Source organism: Monodelphis domestica, chromosome 6 (genome assembly GCF_027887165.1).
Source record: "Monodelphis domestica isolate mMonDom1 chromosome 6, mMonDom1.pri, whole genome shotgun sequence".
In the NCBI taxonomy this organism is placed as follows: Eukaryota; Metazoa; Chordata; class Mammalia; order Didelphimorphia; family Didelphidae; genus Monodelphis; species Monodelphis domestica.
The window spans coordinates 233,331,014-233,353,720 of record NC_077232.1 but is presented as its reverse complement, the minus strand read 5'-3'; the positions used below and the strand labels follow the sequence as shown (position 1 = coordinate 233,353,720).

At 37.7% G+C, this 22,707-nt stretch overlaps 2 protein-coding genes across 6 annotated transcripts in view; one reads left to right on the top strand and one right to left on the bottom strand.

Moving 5' to 3' along the window:
* Window positions 1-3,143, bottom strand: part of CFAP96 (cilia and flagella associated protein 96) — a 50,475-nt gene extending 47,332 nt beyond the window's left edge. The window contains exon 1 of one of the 3 annotated variants that reach the window (XM_001363274.4): window positions 2,642-3,143. The gene's annotated coding sequence lies outside the window, so the exon portion shown is untranslated. The remainder of the gene's footprint in view (window positions 1-2,641) is intronic. The other 2 variants (XM_007496043.3, XM_056802966.1) reach the window with 2 other exon arrangements.
* Window positions 3,144-3,187: 44 nt separating this feature from the next.
* UFSP2 (UFM1 specific peptidase 2) overlaps window positions 3,188-22,707 on the top strand; it is a 31,568-nt gene continuing 12,048 nt past the window's right edge. The window contains exons 1-8 of one of the 3 annotated variants that reach the window (XM_056802963.1): window positions 3,245-3,320; window positions 6,975-7,053; window positions 8,769-8,887; window positions 11,097-11,280; window positions 12,393-12,459; window positions 12,789-12,946; window positions 16,105-16,297; window positions 21,665-21,811. In XM_056802963.1, the coding sequence (XP_056658941.1) occupies window positions 11,105-11,280; window positions 12,393-12,459; window positions 12,789-12,946; window positions 16,105-16,297; window positions 21,665-21,811 (741 nt within the window). In that variant the 5' untranslated portion in view covers window positions 3,245-3,320; window positions 6,975-7,053; window positions 8,769-8,887; window positions 11,097-11,104. Of the gene's footprint in view, window positions 3,321-6,974; window positions 7,054-8,768; window positions 8,899-11,096; window positions 11,281-12,392; window positions 12,460-12,788; window positions 12,947-16,104; window positions 16,298-21,664; window positions 21,812-22,707 lie in introns of all 3 variants that reach the window. The other 2 variants (XM_056802964.1, XM_007507913.3) reach the window with 2 other exon arrangements.

The window sequence follows — 22,707 nt, the reverse complement described above, 5'->3', positions numbered from 1 at the left end:
GCCTCAGTAGGCAGTGGGGAGCCAGTGAAAGGCTCTGAGAGAAGTGACATGATCAGATCTTCGCCTAATCAAAATTACTCCATCATCTGTTTAAAGGACAGGACATAAAAATGTGGAGAATGGATTTAGGAAGACCTTCCAGGAGGCAACAGTTCAGAGTGGTGGTAACAAAGGTCTTTACTAGGGTGCAGACAGGGAAAAGAAAAAGAAGCTTGATGGGGCATTGATAGGACTCACTGGAGAAGTGAGGAGGAAGGTTTCAAAAGCAGGTGTCTGAGTAGAATGCTGTAATTGTGGCACTGATAGAAAGAATGGGTTCATTTGGGCTAGGTATTGGGAAAAAGATGATGAATGTAGTATAGGAGGTGCTGCATTTGACCTCCAGACAGAAGTGTGTCCAATCAACTGTTGGAAATGTGGGATCTGAAGTTCTAGTGAGAGGCCAAGGCCAGAGAATCAGATTACCATCATCTGAAGAAAAGTCACCCTGGGCTTATCTCAACCTATTTTATATAGAGATAATATATTGATAACAAGGAAACTTTTCTTAATGAATAATTACCATTTCCTTAATGAATAATTACTCAAAGGGTTATCTCGTGAACAATATAAATCAAAGCACAAGCCTTTCTCTTCAATCACAGAAGTAAGTTTAATTTACAAGACTGAGCAGAACTGCCCTGTTACACTGTTATTAAGCAAGACACTATTGGATCATAGATATTCTTGTAACTCTTTGGAAAAAGTTGGAGATAAGGAATCATCACTTTTTTTCATGCAGAGAACTTTTATTGTGTATAAGGCTTTCTCCTCAAATTTTCTTATGTAGCACCATGCCTAGCTCTGTCCTTTGTCAATCTATTTAGAACTATGCTTCAGTATGGATGAGGGTCTTTGTGTGTGTGTGTGTGGGGGGGATTAGAGGAGCTCTTTTATTTTAGTTCTCCCCCCTCCACCACTAGACTAGAATCAATATTTACAAAAATGAAAAAGAAACAATCCCTGCCTTCGAGTAGCTTACAATCTAATAAGGTGCCCATTTAGTACAAAAATTAATGTGATCACTTGTAAAAGAAAAATCTAGACAAAGAGCTAAATGAGAACATTTTAGAGTATGATTTTTGCCTGTGGTGGATAGATTCGAAATTTTCATGGAAGAGATGGCCCCCTGTGCTGGGCAATGAATGAAAAGAAATCTGAAAAGCACAGATGTGCAGGGAATGTATTCCAGATATAGGGGACAAGCAGCAAGCAGGTATGAATGTGGGATTGCATGCAAGATTGGACCATTGTCTAGAAATCCTAATTGCTACAAATCAAGATGTTTTATTGTTTTGTTGATTGTTTGGACTTAAAATATTAATAATTCAATTAAACTTAAAAATGTGTATGCATACTTCCCCCCTCCCCTTTTTCTGGAGAGTCCAATTGTTAAGCATTTACCAGCACACTTCTGTATTGCTCTACAAACATTGCTTGAGCTTAGCAACAGTGCAATAAGGGGCATGGAGAATGAAATCATCACCAGCCCCAAGACCTGGAAATCATAGGTTAATAATAATAATAATAGTCATTTATATAACACTTTAAGGTTTACTTTACATTCATTATCTCATTTAAGACTCAAAAACACCCTTGTCCTGTAGCTATCTCAAATTCAGTGTCTGAAATGGAACTCATTTGTTTGTTAAAGCCAGATTGTGGAGGATCCTCACTACCTTCCCACCTCCCAGCCCCAAACGCACACACACAATTGCCCCTTTCACTGACTTTTTTTGTTCATATTTGTTTGTGAACATATTGGGTCCTTAGAGCTATGCAAGCTCCCCCAAAGCAAGGACTGCTTCAGTTTTGCCTTCGTACCTTCTGTGTGTAACACAGTAACTTAAAATGAATTGATTTGATCAGTTGTGCAGGGTTTGGGAGAACCAAGTTAATTGACTCTTGAAGAGTCTAGGTAACAGGGAACTTGAAGGCTAGTGGTATCGACAGAAACAGAAAGGAAGAAGAAAGGTATTAAATTCCGTTGGGATTATGTTGAGGTTGGCAGCTTGGGGTGTAGGGCCCAATATATAGACTGGAAATCATATGTAAAGACTTACAGGTGGTTTCCTTGGTAACTATGTATTTTATTTTACGCACTTAAAAGTCTTATTCTGAGGAGTCTAGACTGCCTCAGGTTAGAGGAGAGCAGCTAGGAGGTTCAGTGGATTGAAAGACGAGGCTTAAAGACAGGAGATCCTGGGTTCAAATTTAAGTTGTATGACCCTGGGCAAATATTGCCTAGCCTTTACCACTCTACTGCCTCCGAATCAATAAGACTGAAGGTACGGGTTAAAAAAAATTTTTTTTTTTAAACCAAGATTAGGAAGCCTTGGGACAGCGATCACTGAATTCAAGGGGGTGGACTGGCTAACTGGGGGAGAAGCTGAAGAGGAGCCAAGGCAGGATCTTGGCAGCTGCCTCCACTTAGGGGGTCGGAGAAAGGGGATGTTATGATGGAGACCCGGAGGGACCAATCCCACAGGAAGGAAAATCCGGGGCGTACAACCACTTTCATACAGCCAAGAAGTGATTGCCAATTTAAATGTCTCTCGATTTGGTCAAAGCAGAGTCCGGAACCCGTGGCGACATCACTTACCGTGACGTCCCCGCTCGCTTACCAACTTTAAAACATGGTTCTAGTAAAGCTACTTGTTTCACAGGTAAGGAAATCAAGGCATAAAGCTAGCAGGTGGGTGTCTGGGACCAGGGCTTCGGGTGATTTCCCTCCCTGGCTTCGAGAAGCGTCCCGGAGGCCACAGAAGGGCCGGCTGGAGCGACGCCAGTAATGCCCACCTCGCCCGACCCGAGATGGAAGCCCTTGAAGTGGCGTCAGGCGATGATGGAGTGGAGACAGCCGCGCCCGTGCCCGCCCGTCTCGCCCCACGCCACCTCGGGTCGGTCGTAAGTGCTGGATTCGGTTCTTTGTTGCGAGTTGTTACCCTGGGATCTGGGAACGTCCATCCTGAAGGGACCGAAGATAGGACCTGAGGCTCTATGCCGAGATCAGAAGAGACGCGCATGAAATTCGAGGGACTCTGAAAAGCCACGACATCAAGAACCTCCAAGACTGGAGAGATTTGGGGTTCACCGCTCAGAAATCTGTGCACAGTCGAGGGCCGCCCCTAAGATGACCGAGAGAATGGGACGACCCACGGAAATGCATCCTGGGAGATGTAGTCCTTACCCTACGTGCCCTCCTCCCTCTCTTTACTTCCGGCCCCTTCCTACCTGCACAGTCCCCGGGGTTTCGTTCCTTGAAGGGTTCGTCCGACATGGTGAGTCACCTAAACGTGCCGAACTCCCCGGAATGTTCCGAAGGAGGCAATAGGGGTAGAGTCCGGGGTCCCGAGGCGCGGCTGCGCGGCCGCCACGTCAGCCTTCCCCTTCCCCTCTCCACACGCTGCGGCCGGGGAGAGAGCTAGCAGCTGCTGGAGGAGGCCTAAAGGTCGGCGGCCCTAGCTGGGGGTGCGGGGGTCAGGAGGGGGTCAGCCCCTGCTCTGGAGGAGCTTCCAGTTAATTCGGGATGTGAAAGGGGGTGGTCTGATGCCGAGCCTTGAATGGGGCCGGGGATGAAGTACTGGATCTGGGGTGAGGATGACCAGATCCCAAATCCAGCCAAAGATTGCCCCTGCGCCGTTTCCTGCCTCAGTTTCTTCATCTATGCAATGGGCATAAATAATAATATCACCTACCTCCCGGAGTTGTTGTGAGGATGGAAAGAGACAGAGATACACCTATACATATACATCTATAAACACATATGTGTGTGCATGCATACATAGTTTTATAAAACTTAAATCACTCTAAAGCTAGTCATTACCATTCTGTTTGACAGCCCCTTCCAATCCTGGGGTGAGCCTGATACTTAGCCTCCGTTTCCACTTACTTGCCGTGTGGGATAAAAATTACCACCCACCTCAAATTACAATTACAAACTGGAGTCAGAGAGTGATGGTAGAAGAGAAAGAAGTTTGTTTCTTTCTCATGAAAAAGGCAAATGCCCTAGCGGTGAATACAAACCTAAAGGTTCCTGACCCTAGACTTCCTCCTCACTCCTCTGTCCTGAATTACCCTGGACTGGGAGCCAGAACTTACAGTCTACGTGGGAAATTCAAACTCAATCAGTAAATAAGGAGATACATAACATAGTATGATCTCATTTCTTGGCAGAGGAAGGGTATCATCCTAAGTTTTCAAGGGTAAGAAGAGATGAGGAGGCAGCTGCAGCTGGCTTGAATTGTGTCAGATGCCCTTGAATAAGGGTCCTCTCATCCTCCCAGGGTGCCAGACCTTCACCCTAAATCTTCTTGGCAAATAATCAAAAAGTCCATGAAACTAAAATAGATTGGTTTTACACATTCCATTCTTAATTGGAGGGGTGTAAGCTGAATGCTTTGCCTTGAGGATCTCACACTTTATTTTATTTCATTCATTGCAGTGTAACCCTGGACAAAAGTCTGTTCATTTTCTTTAAGCATTAAAATTCTTCATCTGTAAAATGCAGATAACAATAGCACCTACTGTTGTGAGGATCAAATGGGATAATTTGTGAAGTGCTTAGCAAAAGAAATGTTAGTGATGATGATAATGGTGGTGGTAGTTGTTGTAAGGTTCAAAGGAGATTATATACATTAGAGAGCTTTGCAAATCCTAAAGTGTCATATAAATGTTAATTGTTATGTTGCTATAATAATAACTAACATTTACATAGCTCTTAGGGATCTGCAATTATAATTATAATGGTTCCCCATTCACTAACATTCATTGCATCAGAAATTTCTCAAGATCCAAGAACTGGAAGACATCTTAGCCAGTCAGTAAAATATTTATTAAGAATATACCATGGGGGCAGCTAGGTGGCTCGGGATAGAGAACCAGGCCTAGAGATGGGAGGTCCTGGGTTCAAATATGGCTTCAGATACTTCCTAGCTGTGTGACCCTGGGCAAGTCATTTTATCTCCATTGTCTAGCACTTACCACCCTTCTGCCTTAAGACTGAAGGTTCAAAACAAAACAAAACTATGTATGTGTCTGGATCTATGCTAAGCTTTAGGATTACAAAGAAAGCGAAAAAAACAGTTTTAGAGATTAAGGCTTAGCCAGGGAGAATCTTCTCTAAAATAGCCTTGGTGAATGGTAACTCAGTGTCTGAACTTTTCCAAGTATCTTCTAAGACAGCATATTCCACTTCTTGGCAATTTTAACTGTTAGCAAGATTTTCCCCTACAATAACCCCAAATCTGTATTTCTTCCATATCCATCCATTGGACCTATTTCTGCATCCCCAGTCCCCAGAGCCAACTTGAATGAGCCTGATCCCTCTTTCATATTTCACAGTTTTAAGACAGCTATATTTTTTTATTATCACTTTTCATATGAATTCCCTTTTTTATCTATTTCAAATAGTTTTCATAGGGCATTTTCTTTTTCTTTTCTTTCTTTTTTTTAAGTGCATTTGCCATCCTGTTCAACCTCCAAAGGAGCCATTTTAGCTTATCTTTGTCTTTCCTAAAATATAAAGCCCACAACTGGACAGAGGCTAATTCTCCTGGGTTCTTCAATTATGTGACATTGATGTCCTATTAGAGATTTCAGACTGGGTGCTCCTTCACAATATCTCCTGGGTCATGGCCAGTCTTCCATTCACCCAGCTACCCACCTTCTTACCTCTGGCCCTATTCATATTTTATCTGGATAATTATACCAGCCTTCCAATTGATCTCCCTGCCTCCAGTCCATCTTACATGCTGCTGCCAAGGTGATTTTACCTAATTATGGATCTGACCATGTGACTTCCCTTACTCAACCAACCCCAGTGGGTTCCTATTGCTTTGGGGAGAAAATATAAAGTCCTCTATCTAGCTTTTAAAGCCCATCACAAAATGACTCCAACCTATCATTGCAACCGTATTAGGTATTTATTTCCTCTTCCCATACTTCTTGATCTAGCCAAATTAGCCTTCTCTCTGTTCTTCAGGAACATTCTGTCTCTGTGTCTTTGCACTGACTCTGTTACATACCTGGAAGACACTTTTTCCTTATCTTCATTTCCCAATCAGCCAACAGGCATTTATTTAGTACCTACTGTATGCCTGGCTCTTTGCTAAGTTCTGGGGATGTAAAAATATATAAATAATATAAAATATAAAAATACTATATATTATATAACATATAAGAACATATATAATATATAATTATATAAAACATTTAGTGAATGTTCTATGTACTATATAATCTAAAATAATAACATAAGTACTATGGGGCTTACATTTTAATAGGGAAACAATATGTATTTATATAGGGATACACAAAATACATACAAAGAAGTGCCTTAGAAGGGAAGACATTAGATCAAGGGGGATCAGAAAGGTCTCCATTAGAGGCAATGATTGAGCTAAGTCTTGATGAAAACAAGGAATTTTAAGTATAAATGTGGAAGAACATTTCAAACTCAGGGGAAAGCCAGGGTAAAGGGATGAAGATATGGAAGAAATGAGAGCTGGAATTGGAATATTTTATCTGAGAAACAGAAGGAAGTTAGCATCATTGGACCATAGGGCATTAGGGAGGGGAGGGCAGCAGCTATGGTATCTTTATGAATTTGCTTTCATCTAGTGGTATCTCCTCTGCTGTTTCTTTGGGAGACATAGGTTTATGCCTCCAAAGCTGAAATATAGTTTTAAGCATGTTAGAAAAGTTTAGGAACCACTAATGATGTTCATTGTTTCTCCTAAATGCCACTCTAAGACAATGAATAAACTTTGCTGAGGTTATTTAAAATTGAATTTTTAAAATTATTCTCCTGTTTTGGGGGACTTGACTTTAGAGAGTGTTGTATTAAAGCATTCTTGGTTCAGTATATAAGATTGTGGGAGTTTTTTTTTCTCTTTGGGTATTCTATAATTATTTTTTGCTTTTATTTCTTCCAGGTGATTTCAGATACAATGGATTTGCTTTTCAGAATAAGAGGAGGCCTTGATCTAGCATTTCAGCTAGCTGCTACTGATGGTATGTCTGGGGGAAAAAATCCTAATTATGGTTAGGGAAAAAAAGGGCAATAAGATACACTTGATAGAACCTTTCTTGCTACTCAGTATCACTGCATCCACTAACATTCCTACTCTTCAGTCAGTTAAAAAATATTTATTAAATGCTTGTTATGTGTATGGCAGTGTAGAGATATGAAGAAGGCCCTGTCTTTATCCCTTATTGGGACATAAGTGACCAGCAAGTCTTGGAAAGGCAGTGTGTGAGATGCCTTATTTTTCTGAGGCCCAGCCTAACTCATTTTAGGAACAATCATCAGAAGTCTCTTTACTGGGTGATTACTTTTTGTTTTTGTCTTTTCCTTAAACCACAATGACTCATGAAAACCATCTACCAAAATATGAAGGAGTTGCAATCTGTGTTAGTGGAAAGAATATTCATAGAGAGGAAATCACAGATTCTTAAAATATTCAATTATTGCCAACATTTGGGTTGTCTCTAACTCATAATAAGCTGTGTTTAGTTCTCTGAACTCAGGTGTTCCCTCATTTTTCCATGGACCCAGAAAGACCTACCTTTATTTTTTTTAAATCCTTACCTTCCATCTGAGAATCGATTCTGTGTATTGGTTCTAAGGCAGAAGAGTGATAAGGGCTAGGCAATGGAGGTTAAGTGATTTTCCCAGGGTCACAGAACTAGGAAGTGTCTGAGGCCATATTTTAACCCAAGACGTCCCATTTCTAAGCCCAACTTTCACTCTACTGAGCCACCTTGCTGCTCCCAAGACCTACCTTTCATTTAAATCCTGCTTCTGACACCTATTATCTGTATGACCCTGGATGAGGCACTTCCTTGATCAGTCCCCCCTACTCTCATGTTCAGGAATCTCCCTAAGCCTCTAAGTTGCCAGTCTGTATTGGTGGAAAGAGTTTTCATAGTGGGAGTTCCATACACTGATGAAATCATATGTCCGGGCCTCTTTCCAATATATATATTCCCCAAACTTCATATGGAGAAGTGAGGATAAAATCAATATGAGCTAAAATAATAGATGGAATAGAGCATGAAATATGTATTTGGAAGGCTTGGGACAGGAGGGAAAGAGCTAAGAGATTGTGGAAATTGGTCAAAGGTTATACAAGGACAGACTTTGAAAAAGCATAGGGCTTAAAAAGGAAAGAGCCAGGTCTGAAGACAAGAGATCCTAGGTTCAGATCTGATTTTAGACACTATCTAGATATATGACCCTAGGCAAATCATTTAACCTTCATTATCTAGCTCTCACTACTCTTCTGCCTTAGAACCAATTGAAAGTAAGGATTTTTTTGGTAAAAGAAAATGTTTATCTGCCTCCATCAGTTCTCAAAACTTGGTCTCTAACTGGCCTGTGTCCTCCTCAGCAGAGAAAAAAAAAGAGATGATGTGCACTCTTTTTTGATCCCAATCCCAACAAATGGCCTGAATGAAGAATTCCTTTAGGCCTCTCAAATGGTTTTTCAGAGGCCTCCTACTCCCCTGGAAAGCTCTCTCTGCCTGCTTGCTGATATTCATGACTTCTTTATGAGCATAACATTATTTTATTCCAGTGAGGGCTAAAAGGCTTAAATGCAAAACCTTGCTGGAGCATTACTTTAGTCTAGATCATATCTTCAGAGCATTTTCAGTTTGCAAAATGCTTATCTAATAAAAACCTTGTGAAGTAAGTAGTGCCAATGTTCGTTCACCTCACTTTACAGATAAGGAAATTCTGGCCCTGAAAGTCATTTGTCCGGGATCACCCAGCTAGAGAGTCAGAGCCAAGACTCAAACAGTATCTGACTCCACCTTTCAACTCTCTTTCTGCTATAATCAGTCAGTAAGTAAAAGGTGATTAATATTAGGTCATTCCATGCTTTGATAGGATGAGAAGAGAATAAAGAAACAGGAAGTAAATTTGGTACCTGAATTATGGAAAAAGTCATCATTGAGAGAAGAGGGGGAAAGGGCTGGAGACTCAGCTTTACAGATTTAACCCCATCCAATGGTTTGGAGCAACAAACAGAAGCTGTATTTTTCTCTTTGGAAGGAAAATGGTTAACTAATATGTTGTTGTTTCCTCATCATGTGATTTGTCAACAGTGGATCTCACCACCACTTTCCTGAGGAAATAGTCTGTTCATTCTGATCTCCCTTAGAGCCCCTCTTCATCCTTTCCCTTTCTCTCCTCCTTCATTCAAGTCTTTGATGAAGATGGGATCCTTCCCCTTTCCAAGGCAAATCCCTCTACTGCAGCTCTTGATTTTACTCCCACCATCTTCCCCCTTTGCCATTCCCTCCCTTTCATGTTTGCTCCCCTACCATTCACTTTTACATCTGCCTTCTGATTCCACCACTCCACCACATTGTTCTCTCCAAGGTGACTAGCTATCTTAAAAAATAAGCGAAATCTGGTGCCTTTGTTTATATCTCATGGCTATTTCTTTATTCTCTACCCCAGAATTGAACCTCTTTAGTAACAACAACAAAAGTTTAAGCAAACACAACAGAAGCAGTGACTGCATCTGAGAGTGTAGAGAAGTTTCTGTTCCCATGGTTCCCCAAGTCTCTCCCAAGAAGAGGAAGGTTCAGTGATAGAGAGCTGGAAGGGTCCTTGGAGGCCAGCTGGCCAAACTGACCCTTTTGATTAGTATCTGAGGAAAGTAAGACCCAGAGTTGGAGTGACCATACACTCAGGGAGTAAAGTGGACTGTTGGGGATTCAAACCCAGCTCTTCCAACTCTAAAGACAGCAGTGATTCCATGCTGATGTTAACCATCTCACAATCCATGTTGGAGGGGAGAGTTGAAACCAGGTCTCTCTTGACTCTAAGTCTACCATTCCACCATACTGTACTCCCTAGCAGGTGGCTAACCTTGAATTCTCCAGCTTCATGCCCTGTGTGCCATGCTACCATGAAATTAGGACTCTTGTTCTCTCAGATTTGTAAACAGCCCCTTGAAGGCCAACAGCATTCTCCATTGCCTTGTGTGCTTAGAAGAACACTGCTTCCCTTTCCTCTTCTGACTCAGGCGGCCCTCCCAAAGATGCCTTTAACACAGGGCTTCTCCAGGCAGTGTGGTGAGCTTCCTAGGCCAGTGACTGGATTTAATCTTACTACCTTTGGGGAAAAGCATAGATGGATGGATAGAAAGATGCATAGTTAGATTAACAAGTAGTTACATAGATACATTGATAGATACATAGTTTAATAGATAGGTACATGGATAGATACATCGATAGAAAATATATAGATACGTGAATAGATACAAAGATTGATAGTGGATATGTAGATACACGGATGCATAGATATGGATAGATACATGGATGCATAGGTTGGATGCATAAATATACTGATAGCTATATAGTGTAATAGGTAGATACATGGATAGATACTTAGTATATTGATAAGTAGATACATATATGGATACTTAAATTGATAGTAAATATATAGAGCTACATAGGTTGAATGGATGTATAGATTGAAGGGGAGATAGAGATATATATAGTTTGATGGATAGATACCTATTTATATGGATGGATAGACAGAGATTGGAAGACAGAGCGCACATTTGTTAAGTACTACTCACTATGCCAGGCATTGTGCCAAGTAGGAGGGGTCAAATCTAAGCAAAAAAGAGGATCTTTTCTTCCAAGAGCCTACTTTTAATAAGTGGAGACAGACAGACAGCACATGAGAGCAGAGAATTAGGAGTGGAAGCCAAGGATGAAGTTAACAGAGAAATCGTATCCTCAATCCTGAGTCTTGGAGTTTCCCAGTGTAAGAATTCTTTGTTCTCTAAACTCTTTGTATTTACTTATCCATGAATGTGTTGTGACCTGCCAACAGAATATATGACCCTTGAGTTCAGGGACTGCTTTCTTATCTTTCTGTCCCCAGGGCCTCCTACAGTTTCTTATTGGGTGCTTAATAAGGATTAAATTGTTGAAGTTAGCGCTAGCAGTTTTAGTTTTCCCTTAGCATTATAGCAATAGGAAAATCATTATAGTATCATCTTATTAATAACAAGTATATCCTTTTAATTCAGATATTACTATGAAAAAGGCACTAAAATATGTATTGAGTGACCTTTCAACCAAACTTTCCTCAAATGCCCTCGTGTTCAAGATCTGCCACAGTTCAGTGTACGTATGGCCTAACAGCAACATGAACACAGTTCCAGCAGAGTTAACTGACAGTTCTGCTTGTAAGGAAATATTGCGCTTTATTCAGTGAGTATGCTCTAATTTTTCTTATTGATGCCTTTTGTTTTTATATTGTGTTCATTCCTGAATATATACCTCCTTCCTCCTCTCCCCTGCTCTCCCCTCCCTTTAGTCAAAGTGGAAAAAAAAAAGATAAAAAGTTGAGTAAAATCAACCTTTTGACTGTATTTGACAATGTTTTCTGTACCCATAAGCCCCCAGTTCTGCAAGGAAGGGTAATATATACCTGTTCTCACTTCTTCTCTAGGAATAATCATAGTCATTATAATTATAGAGTTCTCAGTTTAATTTTATTGTTCTTTCCAAATGTATGCATTATGTCTATCATATATAGGTATATTTTATGTATATTGTTTTCCTAGTTCTATTTATTCCTAATTTGACCTGTATCTGTTCATATAAGTTATCTTATGGTTTGTTTTTTAATTTTTCCATATCCATCATTTCTAGTGACCCAGTAATAATCCATTATATTCATGTACCACAATTTGTTTAGCCTTCTCTAGTCAGTAAGTACCTACTTTGTTATCATTTCTTTGAATTCCCAAAAAGTGTTACAGTGAATATTTTGGTATATATTTTGGTATAGCTGGGGCATTTCTTTCTACTTTTGGCTTCCCTACAGTTCTTGGTTAGCAATAGAATCTCTGAGTCAAAGAATATGAACATTTTAATCACTTTTTAATCATAATTCCAAATTGCTTTCCAGAATAATTGAACCAATTCATAGCTCCACCAAAAGTATGTTAATGTTATTGTCTTCCTACACCCCTTCCAGTATTCACTATTTCCATCTTTTGTTATAGTTGCCAAATTTCCGAGTGTCAACTGAAATTTGCCTCAGTTGTTCTGACTGGCATTTTTCCTTGTGATTAGTCATTTAAGAGCAGTCACCATGATCATTAATAATTTGCAAGTCTTCTTTTAAAAATGGTCCTATCTTGTGACCATCAATCCAAAGAAGAGTTTCAGTCTTATTGTGTTAGCTTCCTATTATCTTTCATACCAGACCCTTGTCAAAGATATTTGATGCATTGAGTATGTTTTTAAAACTTAGTAAGAATAGCTTTAAATGAAAAATGTCATATTTTAAAGTTCTTTGTATATTGAAATTTTAGGTTTGATCAAGAAGAAGATACAAAGTGGAAATTCGCCAAAAAGAAAGATAAAAAGTTACAAGGACAGGTAAACTTAACCTCTGATACTAATCACACAAATTTTTCATTTTCTTCTATATCATTGTTAGATTTCCCAAGTCACTTGTTTATTATGATGTTTTATCTTATAATTTAACATATTAATATTTCTTCCTCGTTTTACATTTTTGGACTTTTAGCTCATGAAAATTCATATTAGAAAGTTAGCTCACTTTGGTTTGCTTTGGTGTTAACCAAATCAAGACTTCAATATGACAGTGATCATCTACAAATAGAAAAGAGATGAAAAATATATCTGTGTTCTGAAATATGTTTGACATTGCCCCTAAAATTAATTGTAATTCTATTTCATTGCAGCCTCAGATAATAAATATAGATCTCATGCTAGAAATGTCAACTTCTCTAGCTGCTGTAGCTCCCATCATTGAAAGAGAAAGTGGGGGTCACCACTATGTTAACATGACTTTGCCAGTGGATGCTGTTATATCTGCTGATCCAGAAGAATCATGGGAAGTGTAAGTCTTTTTACAATGTTTTTTAACCTCACTTTTATGAACATGCCCCCACTTACTATATTAATATTCATGGACTCATATATATTTTTGTTTTAAAAACAAGACCAGTACAATAAATACTAGTGTTACTTTTGATCAGAGAATAGCCCAGGAGCCTTGGGTTTTTTTTTTTAAATCTGTCCCTATTTTTTTCCACTGATTGAAATACTACTGTTAGTGATGCCATAAAAATCTGTAGGTAAAAAGAAACTAGTTAACCAAGTCATGTCACTCTATTTAGCCCTCAAGTTGTTTAGTATAGCCCCTGGCTGAATCTTGACCAACATCTTCTTCCCCCAAAAAATCATTCTACCTTTCCTTTGTTATGTACAACTCATACATCCAAAGTTCTCTACTTTTTGCTTCCAATATGGCACTGAAATCCACCATTTCTCTCTCTTATCTGACCCTAACACTTGCAATTAGGAGAAACAATGAGCTAGGAGCCATTCTTTACTTGGAGGATTCCCAACCAGAACTGGATCTAACAGAAAGTCTTAAAGTAGATCTGCCAGTTGATTTCTATGATCATTATGATGCCTCTTTAGAGTTTAGCTGGCAGGAGGGAAATGTAACCAGTAGGTAGTGGTAGTATCTCTCTTTCACTCTGTACTCCTTTGTTTCTCCTCATATGGTCATAGGACTACCACCTGGCTTTAGGAGAATGAAAAGTAATAAAAGTCTGTGAATCTTTATTAAAATAAGTCTTGCTGAAAATGTAGGCTTCTACCTCAACAAAAGATCTTGACCACCCAACAGATATAATATGCAGAAAAGATATCACTCAAGTCCCAAAGATGAAGTAGTGTTAGTTTTGAGAGTATTTTGAAAGTGTATATAAAAAGCATAGCTAATAAAACTTTTGCCATTGTAAATATTGATATTTTCAAGTTATAAGAATATAAAATTGTTTCTTTATGTTACCATGATAGAGGGGAGATCTGAATTTTCTAGGAGAGTCTTTAGAAAGGTGATTACTCCATGGGTTGTTTTTTTTTCTTTCTCCTTTAGAACATCAACAGATAAATTAATGTATGCAAACTGTCTAAAAACTGTTGTATTCTTGGTATATTCTACCCTTTTTTTTAACCATGTTCCCACTAGAACATTTTTTTGTATGTTGTGACTTCAGAGAATTTGGGACCATTTTCTTTGTGCCATAGTTGCCACAACCAAATAATTCATCTCCTGGTGTCAAACTTATTTGTGATGTAGGTTCTCATGGGCTGGTCCTCAGAGAGCAGACAGAATCTACACTTGGAACTGTACTCAGCACCTTTCTGTCTTAGTAAAATCTGCCACAGCTTATACCTCCATCAGAAAAAATGTTTCATCTTTCCAAATGTCTAGAAATTGCACAAGGGACAATGCTATTTTAAAATATGAAGCATTTTCAGGGTTTTTCAGAGGATGATGGTGGAAGTTATGATAGTATTAAGCTCACAAAACAGCAGTTAAGTAGTAATTTGAAAAGACAGTTTGTAAAACCTTGGCATGAGACCCAAATTAAGCCATATCATCCCAAGAGCATTCAAAGATGAAAATAGAAGGACAGCAAATCAACAGTATGTCTAAAAGATTCATTAACATCTCTATTACAAACTATTTTAGAGCTTTTAGATTTGGAATCCCAAGACTTGGGTTCTAATCCAGTCTCTACTGTCTGGTGTCAGTGTGACTTCAGACAAGTCACTTACCTTCTCCTACGTCCTTTTTTCTCACATTTAAGATGTGAGGGTTGGACTAGACTGTTTCTCAGATTCCTTCATATTTATGAACCTATACTCTTCATCCATCACTAAATTTAATACATCTTTTCTGATCCTAATTCCCAATACATTGAATGAATAAGCAAAAATAATATTAAAGAGATAAGAAGAATAACTGGCTACAGAAGTCCATGCTGTAGGTGACTCAGTTTTGAGAAATCAATTCTCAAGATACTTGAAAAAGAGAAGCATACTAAATGTTTTTTTTTTAATTACAGATATTTTTTGGAGGGGAATGAATGTGATTTCATTAGCATAGAGTGTATTCTCAATGAGAAAATTCTCTTTGCTAATGCAAATCAGTACCTGCTTTGAAACTCATAGATTTAGAGAGTTACCTGGGCTACTGAGAAATTAAATTACTTGTCCATAATCATATAGCCAGAGGCAGGACTTGAACTCAGGTCTTCTCAGCTCCACTACCAAAAAAAGGAAAATGAGAAAATATCAGTAAATACTAACCAGAAGGTCTCTTAAAAGAGTGGTACCTACCACCAAGGTAAGTGCTTAATAATTGATGGCTGACTTGTTGGCGAGGGGAAAAAACATCACAGATATTATTTGAGATTGAGATCAAACCTGTGATTGCATTGATACAGAATTCCCTCTATGACTGCAGGTTGGAAACTTCCCTATAGCTTGTGGTCTTAGGACATTGCCTGGAGTGATTTGCTTTCCATTATGTGTCAGAGGCAGGACTTCTTGCTTCCAAGTCATCTCTACTATATACCATGTTGTCTTTTTATTACTAATGAAAAAAGTGTTAGGGATGATATCAATTACTACTGACCCATATGCTTGCTTTTTACTCACTGCTATTAAATCAATGTAAAAATGGTTGGCTTGATTGAAGGTATCTTTCATGAAAATATTTTGAGGAAGTATTCAATTTGAAATTAATAAATTGAGTCCCGGTTACAACTACTAAACTGAAACTGTCAATATTATGACATTATTAACTATCTTAAATATTCTTTGTTGAATCAAGATCCCACCTCAAACACTTATTAGCTGTGTATAAGTCATTTCATTTCATGTCTGGAAGTCCTTGTTGCCCCATCTTTAAAAAGGGAGAAATAATGGTGGCACCTTTTTGTAGGGTTATTGTGAAGCTTAGTGTCTTGAAAGTACTTTGTTAACCTTAAAGGTCTAACAAATATCAGTTTCTGTTGTTTTGATATCAATAAATAGCTTGTTATTTCTAACATTTGTCATGTGGACAGAGCCCAACAAATATGTTCTTATTTGGACAGTCACAAATATTGGTATTACCTAGTTCTAGGTTTTTTAAAATTTTTTGGCTACTGTAGCTTTTGTTGTTATACTTAAATACTTTTCTTTATTTGACAGAGTTCGAATTCGGTTAGTAAATTCAGTTCATAATCAACTAACTGATATGGAGAAATGCATTTTGAAATACATGAAAGGAACATCAGTAGTGGTTCCCGAACCACTGCACTTTTTGTTACCAGGAGAAAAAAGTCTCATAACAATTTCATATCCATCAGGAGTTCCAGATGGTCAGCTACAATCTTATAGAAAGGTAAAAACCTCATAAGTAGGTCTCAGGGACTAGATGCAAGTTTCCCTGATTTGGTTAAAGCTGCATAGAAACAACAATTCATATTTACATTATGACTATTTAAAAAATGACCATACTAGTAGAAATTTGTCAAATAACTTAACATAATTTTATTTTGTATGTATATATTTTAATATTTAATTTAATATATCCAATTTTCAACCTAAGTACAAATTGATATACTAAATTCATAAAAATAAACTTACTCTCATTTCACTTTTTCATATTTAACATGGCCTATATATTCTAAGACATGCCCAGAATATATGGAAATGACAGGATCAAGTAATAACATCATCAATTGCCATCACTCTTAATATCCCTCATGTGGCTAGAAGTTTCTAGTAGATAAAAAGTCAGGGAAGACCCTAGGCAAAATTGTATCCCATTTCTCCTAATGCCCACTAGACTACTATTTGATATTACACCCTCAAGGGGAATTAGTAAATAGTTTATGAATATTCAAAGAATGAAGATATAATAGTGAAACAATAATGAAGTCCGGTTTGTATTTTTTGCCAGGTGGTCTTGCCTGGCTATAACTTCTCATGTCTTGCAATAGAAGCAGCTGCCTGTTTGATGGGCTACACAAGGAAAGGAGGGCTCTTTCCATTCAGCCCTTGGATAATGCAGTCTCTAACTTACAGAGTCAAATTACTAGTACAGAAAGCTGAGAAGTAGTTATCTTTTACATGTATACACTTGGATGCAATTGGAAGTGCTTTAGACTTTCAAAGTAAATTTTTATTCTCTTGCCACTGTGATAAATTATAGAAAGGTTTGATCCTAATACCACAGAGTGATTGGCCTTTTAAAAAATAACTTTTTCTGTGAAATTCATTATACCTTGTATTATCTTTTTAAGCTTTTCAGATTAGTTTTATATACTGGCCTCTATATCCCCTTTTTTTTCTCTTCATGTATATGCTTTTCTAAAGCTAGGTTAAAAAAAAAAACAAAAACCCATAGTGTACATCAAGGAGATAATTAAAAAGATTTTCTTATAGAACAATAATATTCTGTTACCCTCATGAATTTTTTTTTTAGTTACTCCTTAAACCATGCAATTTCTAGTTCTTCCATACCACAAAAAGGTGTGTATGTGGGGGGAGAGATATGGAGGGAAATGGGGGGAGGAGAGAGACAGGGGGAGGGAGGGAGGGAGAGAGAGAGAGAGAGGGAGGGAGAGGGAGAGAGAGAGGGAGGGAGGGAGAGAGAGAGAGAGAGAGAGAGAGAGAGAGAGAGAGAGAGAGAGAGAGAGAGAGAGAGAGAGAGAGAGAGTTAGAGTTAGATTATAAGCTTTGAATGGCCCATAAACTCACTAAGGGCATGAACCAAGTATTAATTTGATCTCATTTCTCCTTCTATCTCTACAAGAGTTTTTTTGTTCACAGTAAATACTCAACATTTATTAATTTTATTTGAATTTTGAACTTAAAATTCTTAAATGTTTTAAAACAAGTTTCTTTAATTGCCTATGAAAAATCTAATTTTCCAGTGAAATATGGGTATATATACATATATATTATACGGTATCTATTCTCTTTGTGTTACTCATTTTACATTTTACATTTAAGAATTCATTTGAAGCCTCCTTTTATATTTAAAGACTTTTTGTTCATGAAATATTTAGGAAATAGTGTTCATTTAAAAATAAGCTTGAGGGAGGCAGTATCAAGATGACAGCATAGAGGCAGCAAAAGTTCAGACCTCTGAAAACCCTTTCTCACCAATTAAAAATCAAATGCTCCTAGGGGACTGAAAACCAAATCTAAGAACAGGACAGATTTAAGCAACCCTCCTGCTGGACTCAACTTAAAAGGTATGTCCCCCCCCCCCCCAAAAAAAAAAAGAAGCCTGAATTCAAGAACACTCGGGTTTAAGGGGAAGGAAAAAGGAAGGTCCCAGGACCTTTCCCCAACCCACAGTACTGAGCCTCCAGCAGAGGCTAGAATCTCTGGGTGGCAAGGACACTAGACTGGAGGGAATAACTTGTGGGCAAAGCTGTGCCAGGCTCAGGGCTCCAAATACGGGGAGCTAGGAGGCATCTCGAGGAGACTCACAGAGGACGCAGCTTAGTTGCAGCAGTGGAGACACTCCATATTGCCCGACCCCCCACCCCCAACTTTCCCAAGATGCCTCAGGGCACATCTACCTCTACAAGTTCAACTCAGCTGGGCTTAATCTCATCAAGCCTTCTGAGGGCAGGGAAGTTCAAGCTCTAATACCCCCTCCCCCACAGACTTCTCTGAGTGCCTTGCTAAGCTCCAAGGGTGAAGGCTGACGGAAAAGCCCAGATCCATAGATCCAGCATACAATGAGAGGAGCAAGAGTTTAGGCAATTATGGGGGGAAAGAAGGAGCAAATATGAGCAAACAACAGAAAAAGAAAAAAGAAATTATAATCGACAGCTTCTATCCAGGCAATGAACAAAGTAAATGTAACAGAGGAGGATCAAGGAACAGCAAGCAAAAACACAGAAACTCAAGCAAATTAGACACAGGTTTTGGAAGAACTCAAAATACAATTCAAAACAAAATTAAGAGAGGTCGAAGGCAATTGGGAAAAGAACTTAAAAAGCAAAATAAGTCATCTAGAAACAGAGGCACTTGAACTAAAATGAGAAAATGTATCTTGAAAGTCAAAATTAATCAGCTTGAAAATGAGGCAAAGAAGATGAAAGATGACCTCCAAAGAAAATCAGAACAGAATGAGGATGACCAAAAAGCCAGGGATGAAATTCAGTCTTTAAAAGCTAGAATACAACAATTAGAAGCAAGCAAACTCACAAGGCAGCAGGAAACTATAAAACAAAACCAAAAGAATGAAAAAATTGAGGAAAATATGAAACATTTCATTCACAAAACAGAAGATCTAGAAAATCGTTCTAGGAGAAACAACTTAAGAATCATTGGTCTACCAGAAGACCATGACAAAACAAAAAGCCTGGACACATCATCCTACAGGAAATTATCCAAGAAAACTGCCCCGATATTCTAGAACAAGAGGGAAAGGTGAAGATTGAAAGAATCCACAAATCAGCTCCTGTACTTAATCCCCAACTGACAACACCCAGGAATGTTATAACCAAATTCAAGAATCCTAGAGAATCAACTAAAAATAATCAACAACTTTGGCAAAGTTGCAGGATACAAAATAAACCCACATAAGTCATCAGCATTTCTATATTTTTCCAACACATCTCAGCAGCAAGAATTAGAAAGAAAAATTCCATTTAAAATCACCCTAGACATATAAAATATTTAGGAATCTGTCTGCCGAGACAAACACAGGAACTATATGAACACAACTACAAAACACTCTCCACACAATTAAAACTAGATCTAAACAATTGGGAAAACATTGATTGCTCAGGGGTAGGATGAACTAACATAATAAAAATGACAATCCTACCCAAACTAATTTACTTATTTAGTGCCAAACTACCAAAAAACTTTTACTGAATTAGAAAAAAAAGCATAACAAAGTTCATTTGGAAGAAAAAATCAAGGATATCCAGGGAAATCATGAAAAAAATGTGAAGGAAGGAGGCCTTGCAGTCCCAGATCTCAAACTATACTATAAAGCAGTGGTCATCAAAACAATATGGTACTGGCTAAAAGACAGAAAGGAGGATCAGTGGAATAGATTTGGGGTAAGTGATCTTAGGAAGACAGTCTATGAATAAGCCCAAAGATCCCAGTTTTGGGGACCAAAATCCACTATTTGATAAAAACTGCCAGGAAAATTGGAAGACAATATGGGAGAGATTAGGTTTGGATCAACCTCATCAATCTCATACCCTATACCAAGATAAACTCAGAATGGGTGAATGACTTGAGTTATAAAGAAGGAAACTATAAATTAGGTGAACACAGAATAGTATACATGTCAGATCTTTGGGAAAGGAAAGACTTTAAGATCAAGCAAGAGTTAGAAAAAATAACAAAATGTAAAATAAATAATGTTGATTACATTAAATTAAAAAGGTTTTGCACAAACAAAATCAATGCAAGCAAAATTAGAAGGGAAGCAACAAATTGGGAAACAATCTTCATTTAAAAAAACATCTGACAAAGGTCTAATGACTCAAATTTATAGAGCTAAATCAATTGTACAAAAAATCAAGCCATTCTCCAATTGATAAATGGGCAAGGGACATGAATAGGCAATTTTCAGTTAAAGAAATCAAAACTATTAATAAGCACATGATAAAGTGTTCTAAATCTCTTATAATCAGAGAGATGAAAATCAAAACAATTCTGATGTACCACCTCACACCTAGCAGATTGGTTAACATGGCAGCAAAGAAAAGTAATGAATGCTGAACAGGATGTGGCAAAGTTGGGACATTAATGCACTGCTGGTGGAGTTGTGAATTGATCCAACCATTCTGGAAGGCCATTTGCAACTATGCTCAAAGGGCACTAAAAGACTGCCCTTTGACCCAGCCATAGCACTACTGGGTTTATACCCCAGAGATAATAAGGAAAAAGACATGTACAAGAATATTCATAGCTGTGTTGTTTGTGGTGGCAAAAAATTAGAAAATGAGGGGATGCCCTTCAATTGGGGAATGGCTAAACAAATTGTGGTATCTGTTGGTGATGGAATACTATTGTGCTAAAAGGATTAATAAAGTGGAGGAATTCCATGGGAACTGGAACAACCTCCAGGAATAGATGCAGAATGAACGGATCAGAACCAGGAGAACACTGTACACAGACTGATACACTGTGGTACAATCAAATGTAATCGACTTCGCCATTAGTGGCAATGCATTGATCCTGAACAACCTAGAGGGATCTACAAGAAAGAACACTATCCACATTCAGAGGGAAAACTGAGAGTAGAAACACAGAAGAAAAACAACTGCTTGATTACATTGGTTGAGGGGGATATGGTTGGGGATGTAGACTCTAAATGATCATCCTAGTGCAAACATCAACAACATGGAAATAGGTTCTGATCAAGGATACATGTAATACCCAGTGAAATCGTGTGTCGGCTACAGAAAGGGGAGGGGAGGGGAGGGAGGAAAAGAATATGATTTTTGTAACCAAGGAATAATGTTCTAAATTGACTAAATAAAAAAAAATACATTAAAAAATAAGCTTGAAATTAGCTTCATTTTAAATCTTACTTTATATTTTAGTTTATTAGATTGATTGCTTAAAATATTTTGTTTTGAGATTGTTTAAAAAAAATTTAAATAGTATATAGTTAATTTTTTATATTTTGTATTTTGAATTTTAATTTATTCATTGGATTAAATTTAAAGGTTTATCTATATTTCTGTTTCTTCATATTTCATCTCCTTTTCTTTAGGAATTGCATGACTTGTACCATCTACCTCATGATAAACCTTACTTCAAAAGAGCTAATGCATATCACTTTCCGGATGAGCCATATAAAGATGGGTATATCAGGAATCCACATGTACATCTAAATCCTCTGGGTGCAGAGTCTGGTATGGTAAGTTAATTTATGGAAACATCATTATTATTAAGATTGAAGTGTTGTTTTTTTAAAGATCATTAATAGAGTGATAGCATCTTGTTAATATCCAAAACAAATCATCCCCTGTACTCTTTTTTCTGTCCATAAACTCTATCATTTCTTATCAAAAGAAAAAAAACCATTTTCTCAGTTGCATTTGTTTATTTGAATTCTTATCTATGCCTTGATGCACTTCTAGGCTAGGTATAGATAAGCCTGTGGCATAACTCGGATATTTTTCATTAAGTAAAGAACATCTTAAGAGATGTTTAGGTTTTAAAGTCTTTTATGTCTTAGGGTTATTTCCATAACACTTTTCATCTAAACATACTAGAGCACTTGATTATATTCTGCCCAATATTACACTCTCATCATTTTGTATATGTATATATGCATGTGTGTGTGTGTGTGTATGCACATGCACACTGTACAGGAACATGATATGCCTTTCTAGGGCAGTGCCTTTATACTTTGTAGTCCCCACAGCACCAATGCAACACAGTAGATAATTGATAAATGTTTGTTGATTGTTAACTGTGTTATATTCTGTGCTTTGTGGTGGATTTGAAAGTAAAAAAGAGTGAGTCATTTTCAATTTCACTTCTGAAAGGAGCATATATATTTTCTACCAACAAGCTTTTATGAAGATTCATTCCTTTGTAGTAATTTGTAGTTGATCTATATATCCTCTAAAATATTTCATTCAATATTAGTATCATCATCAAACCCATCTTACCAAGTATTATCTATGTTTGTCCTGAAAGGGACTTAGAATGTTGTTGATGTTGAATATTAAATAGTAGGACTCTTTTGATGAGAATGATACAGAAAAAAATATATATCCCTTTTCCCATAACTGCTGATTGTCTTAA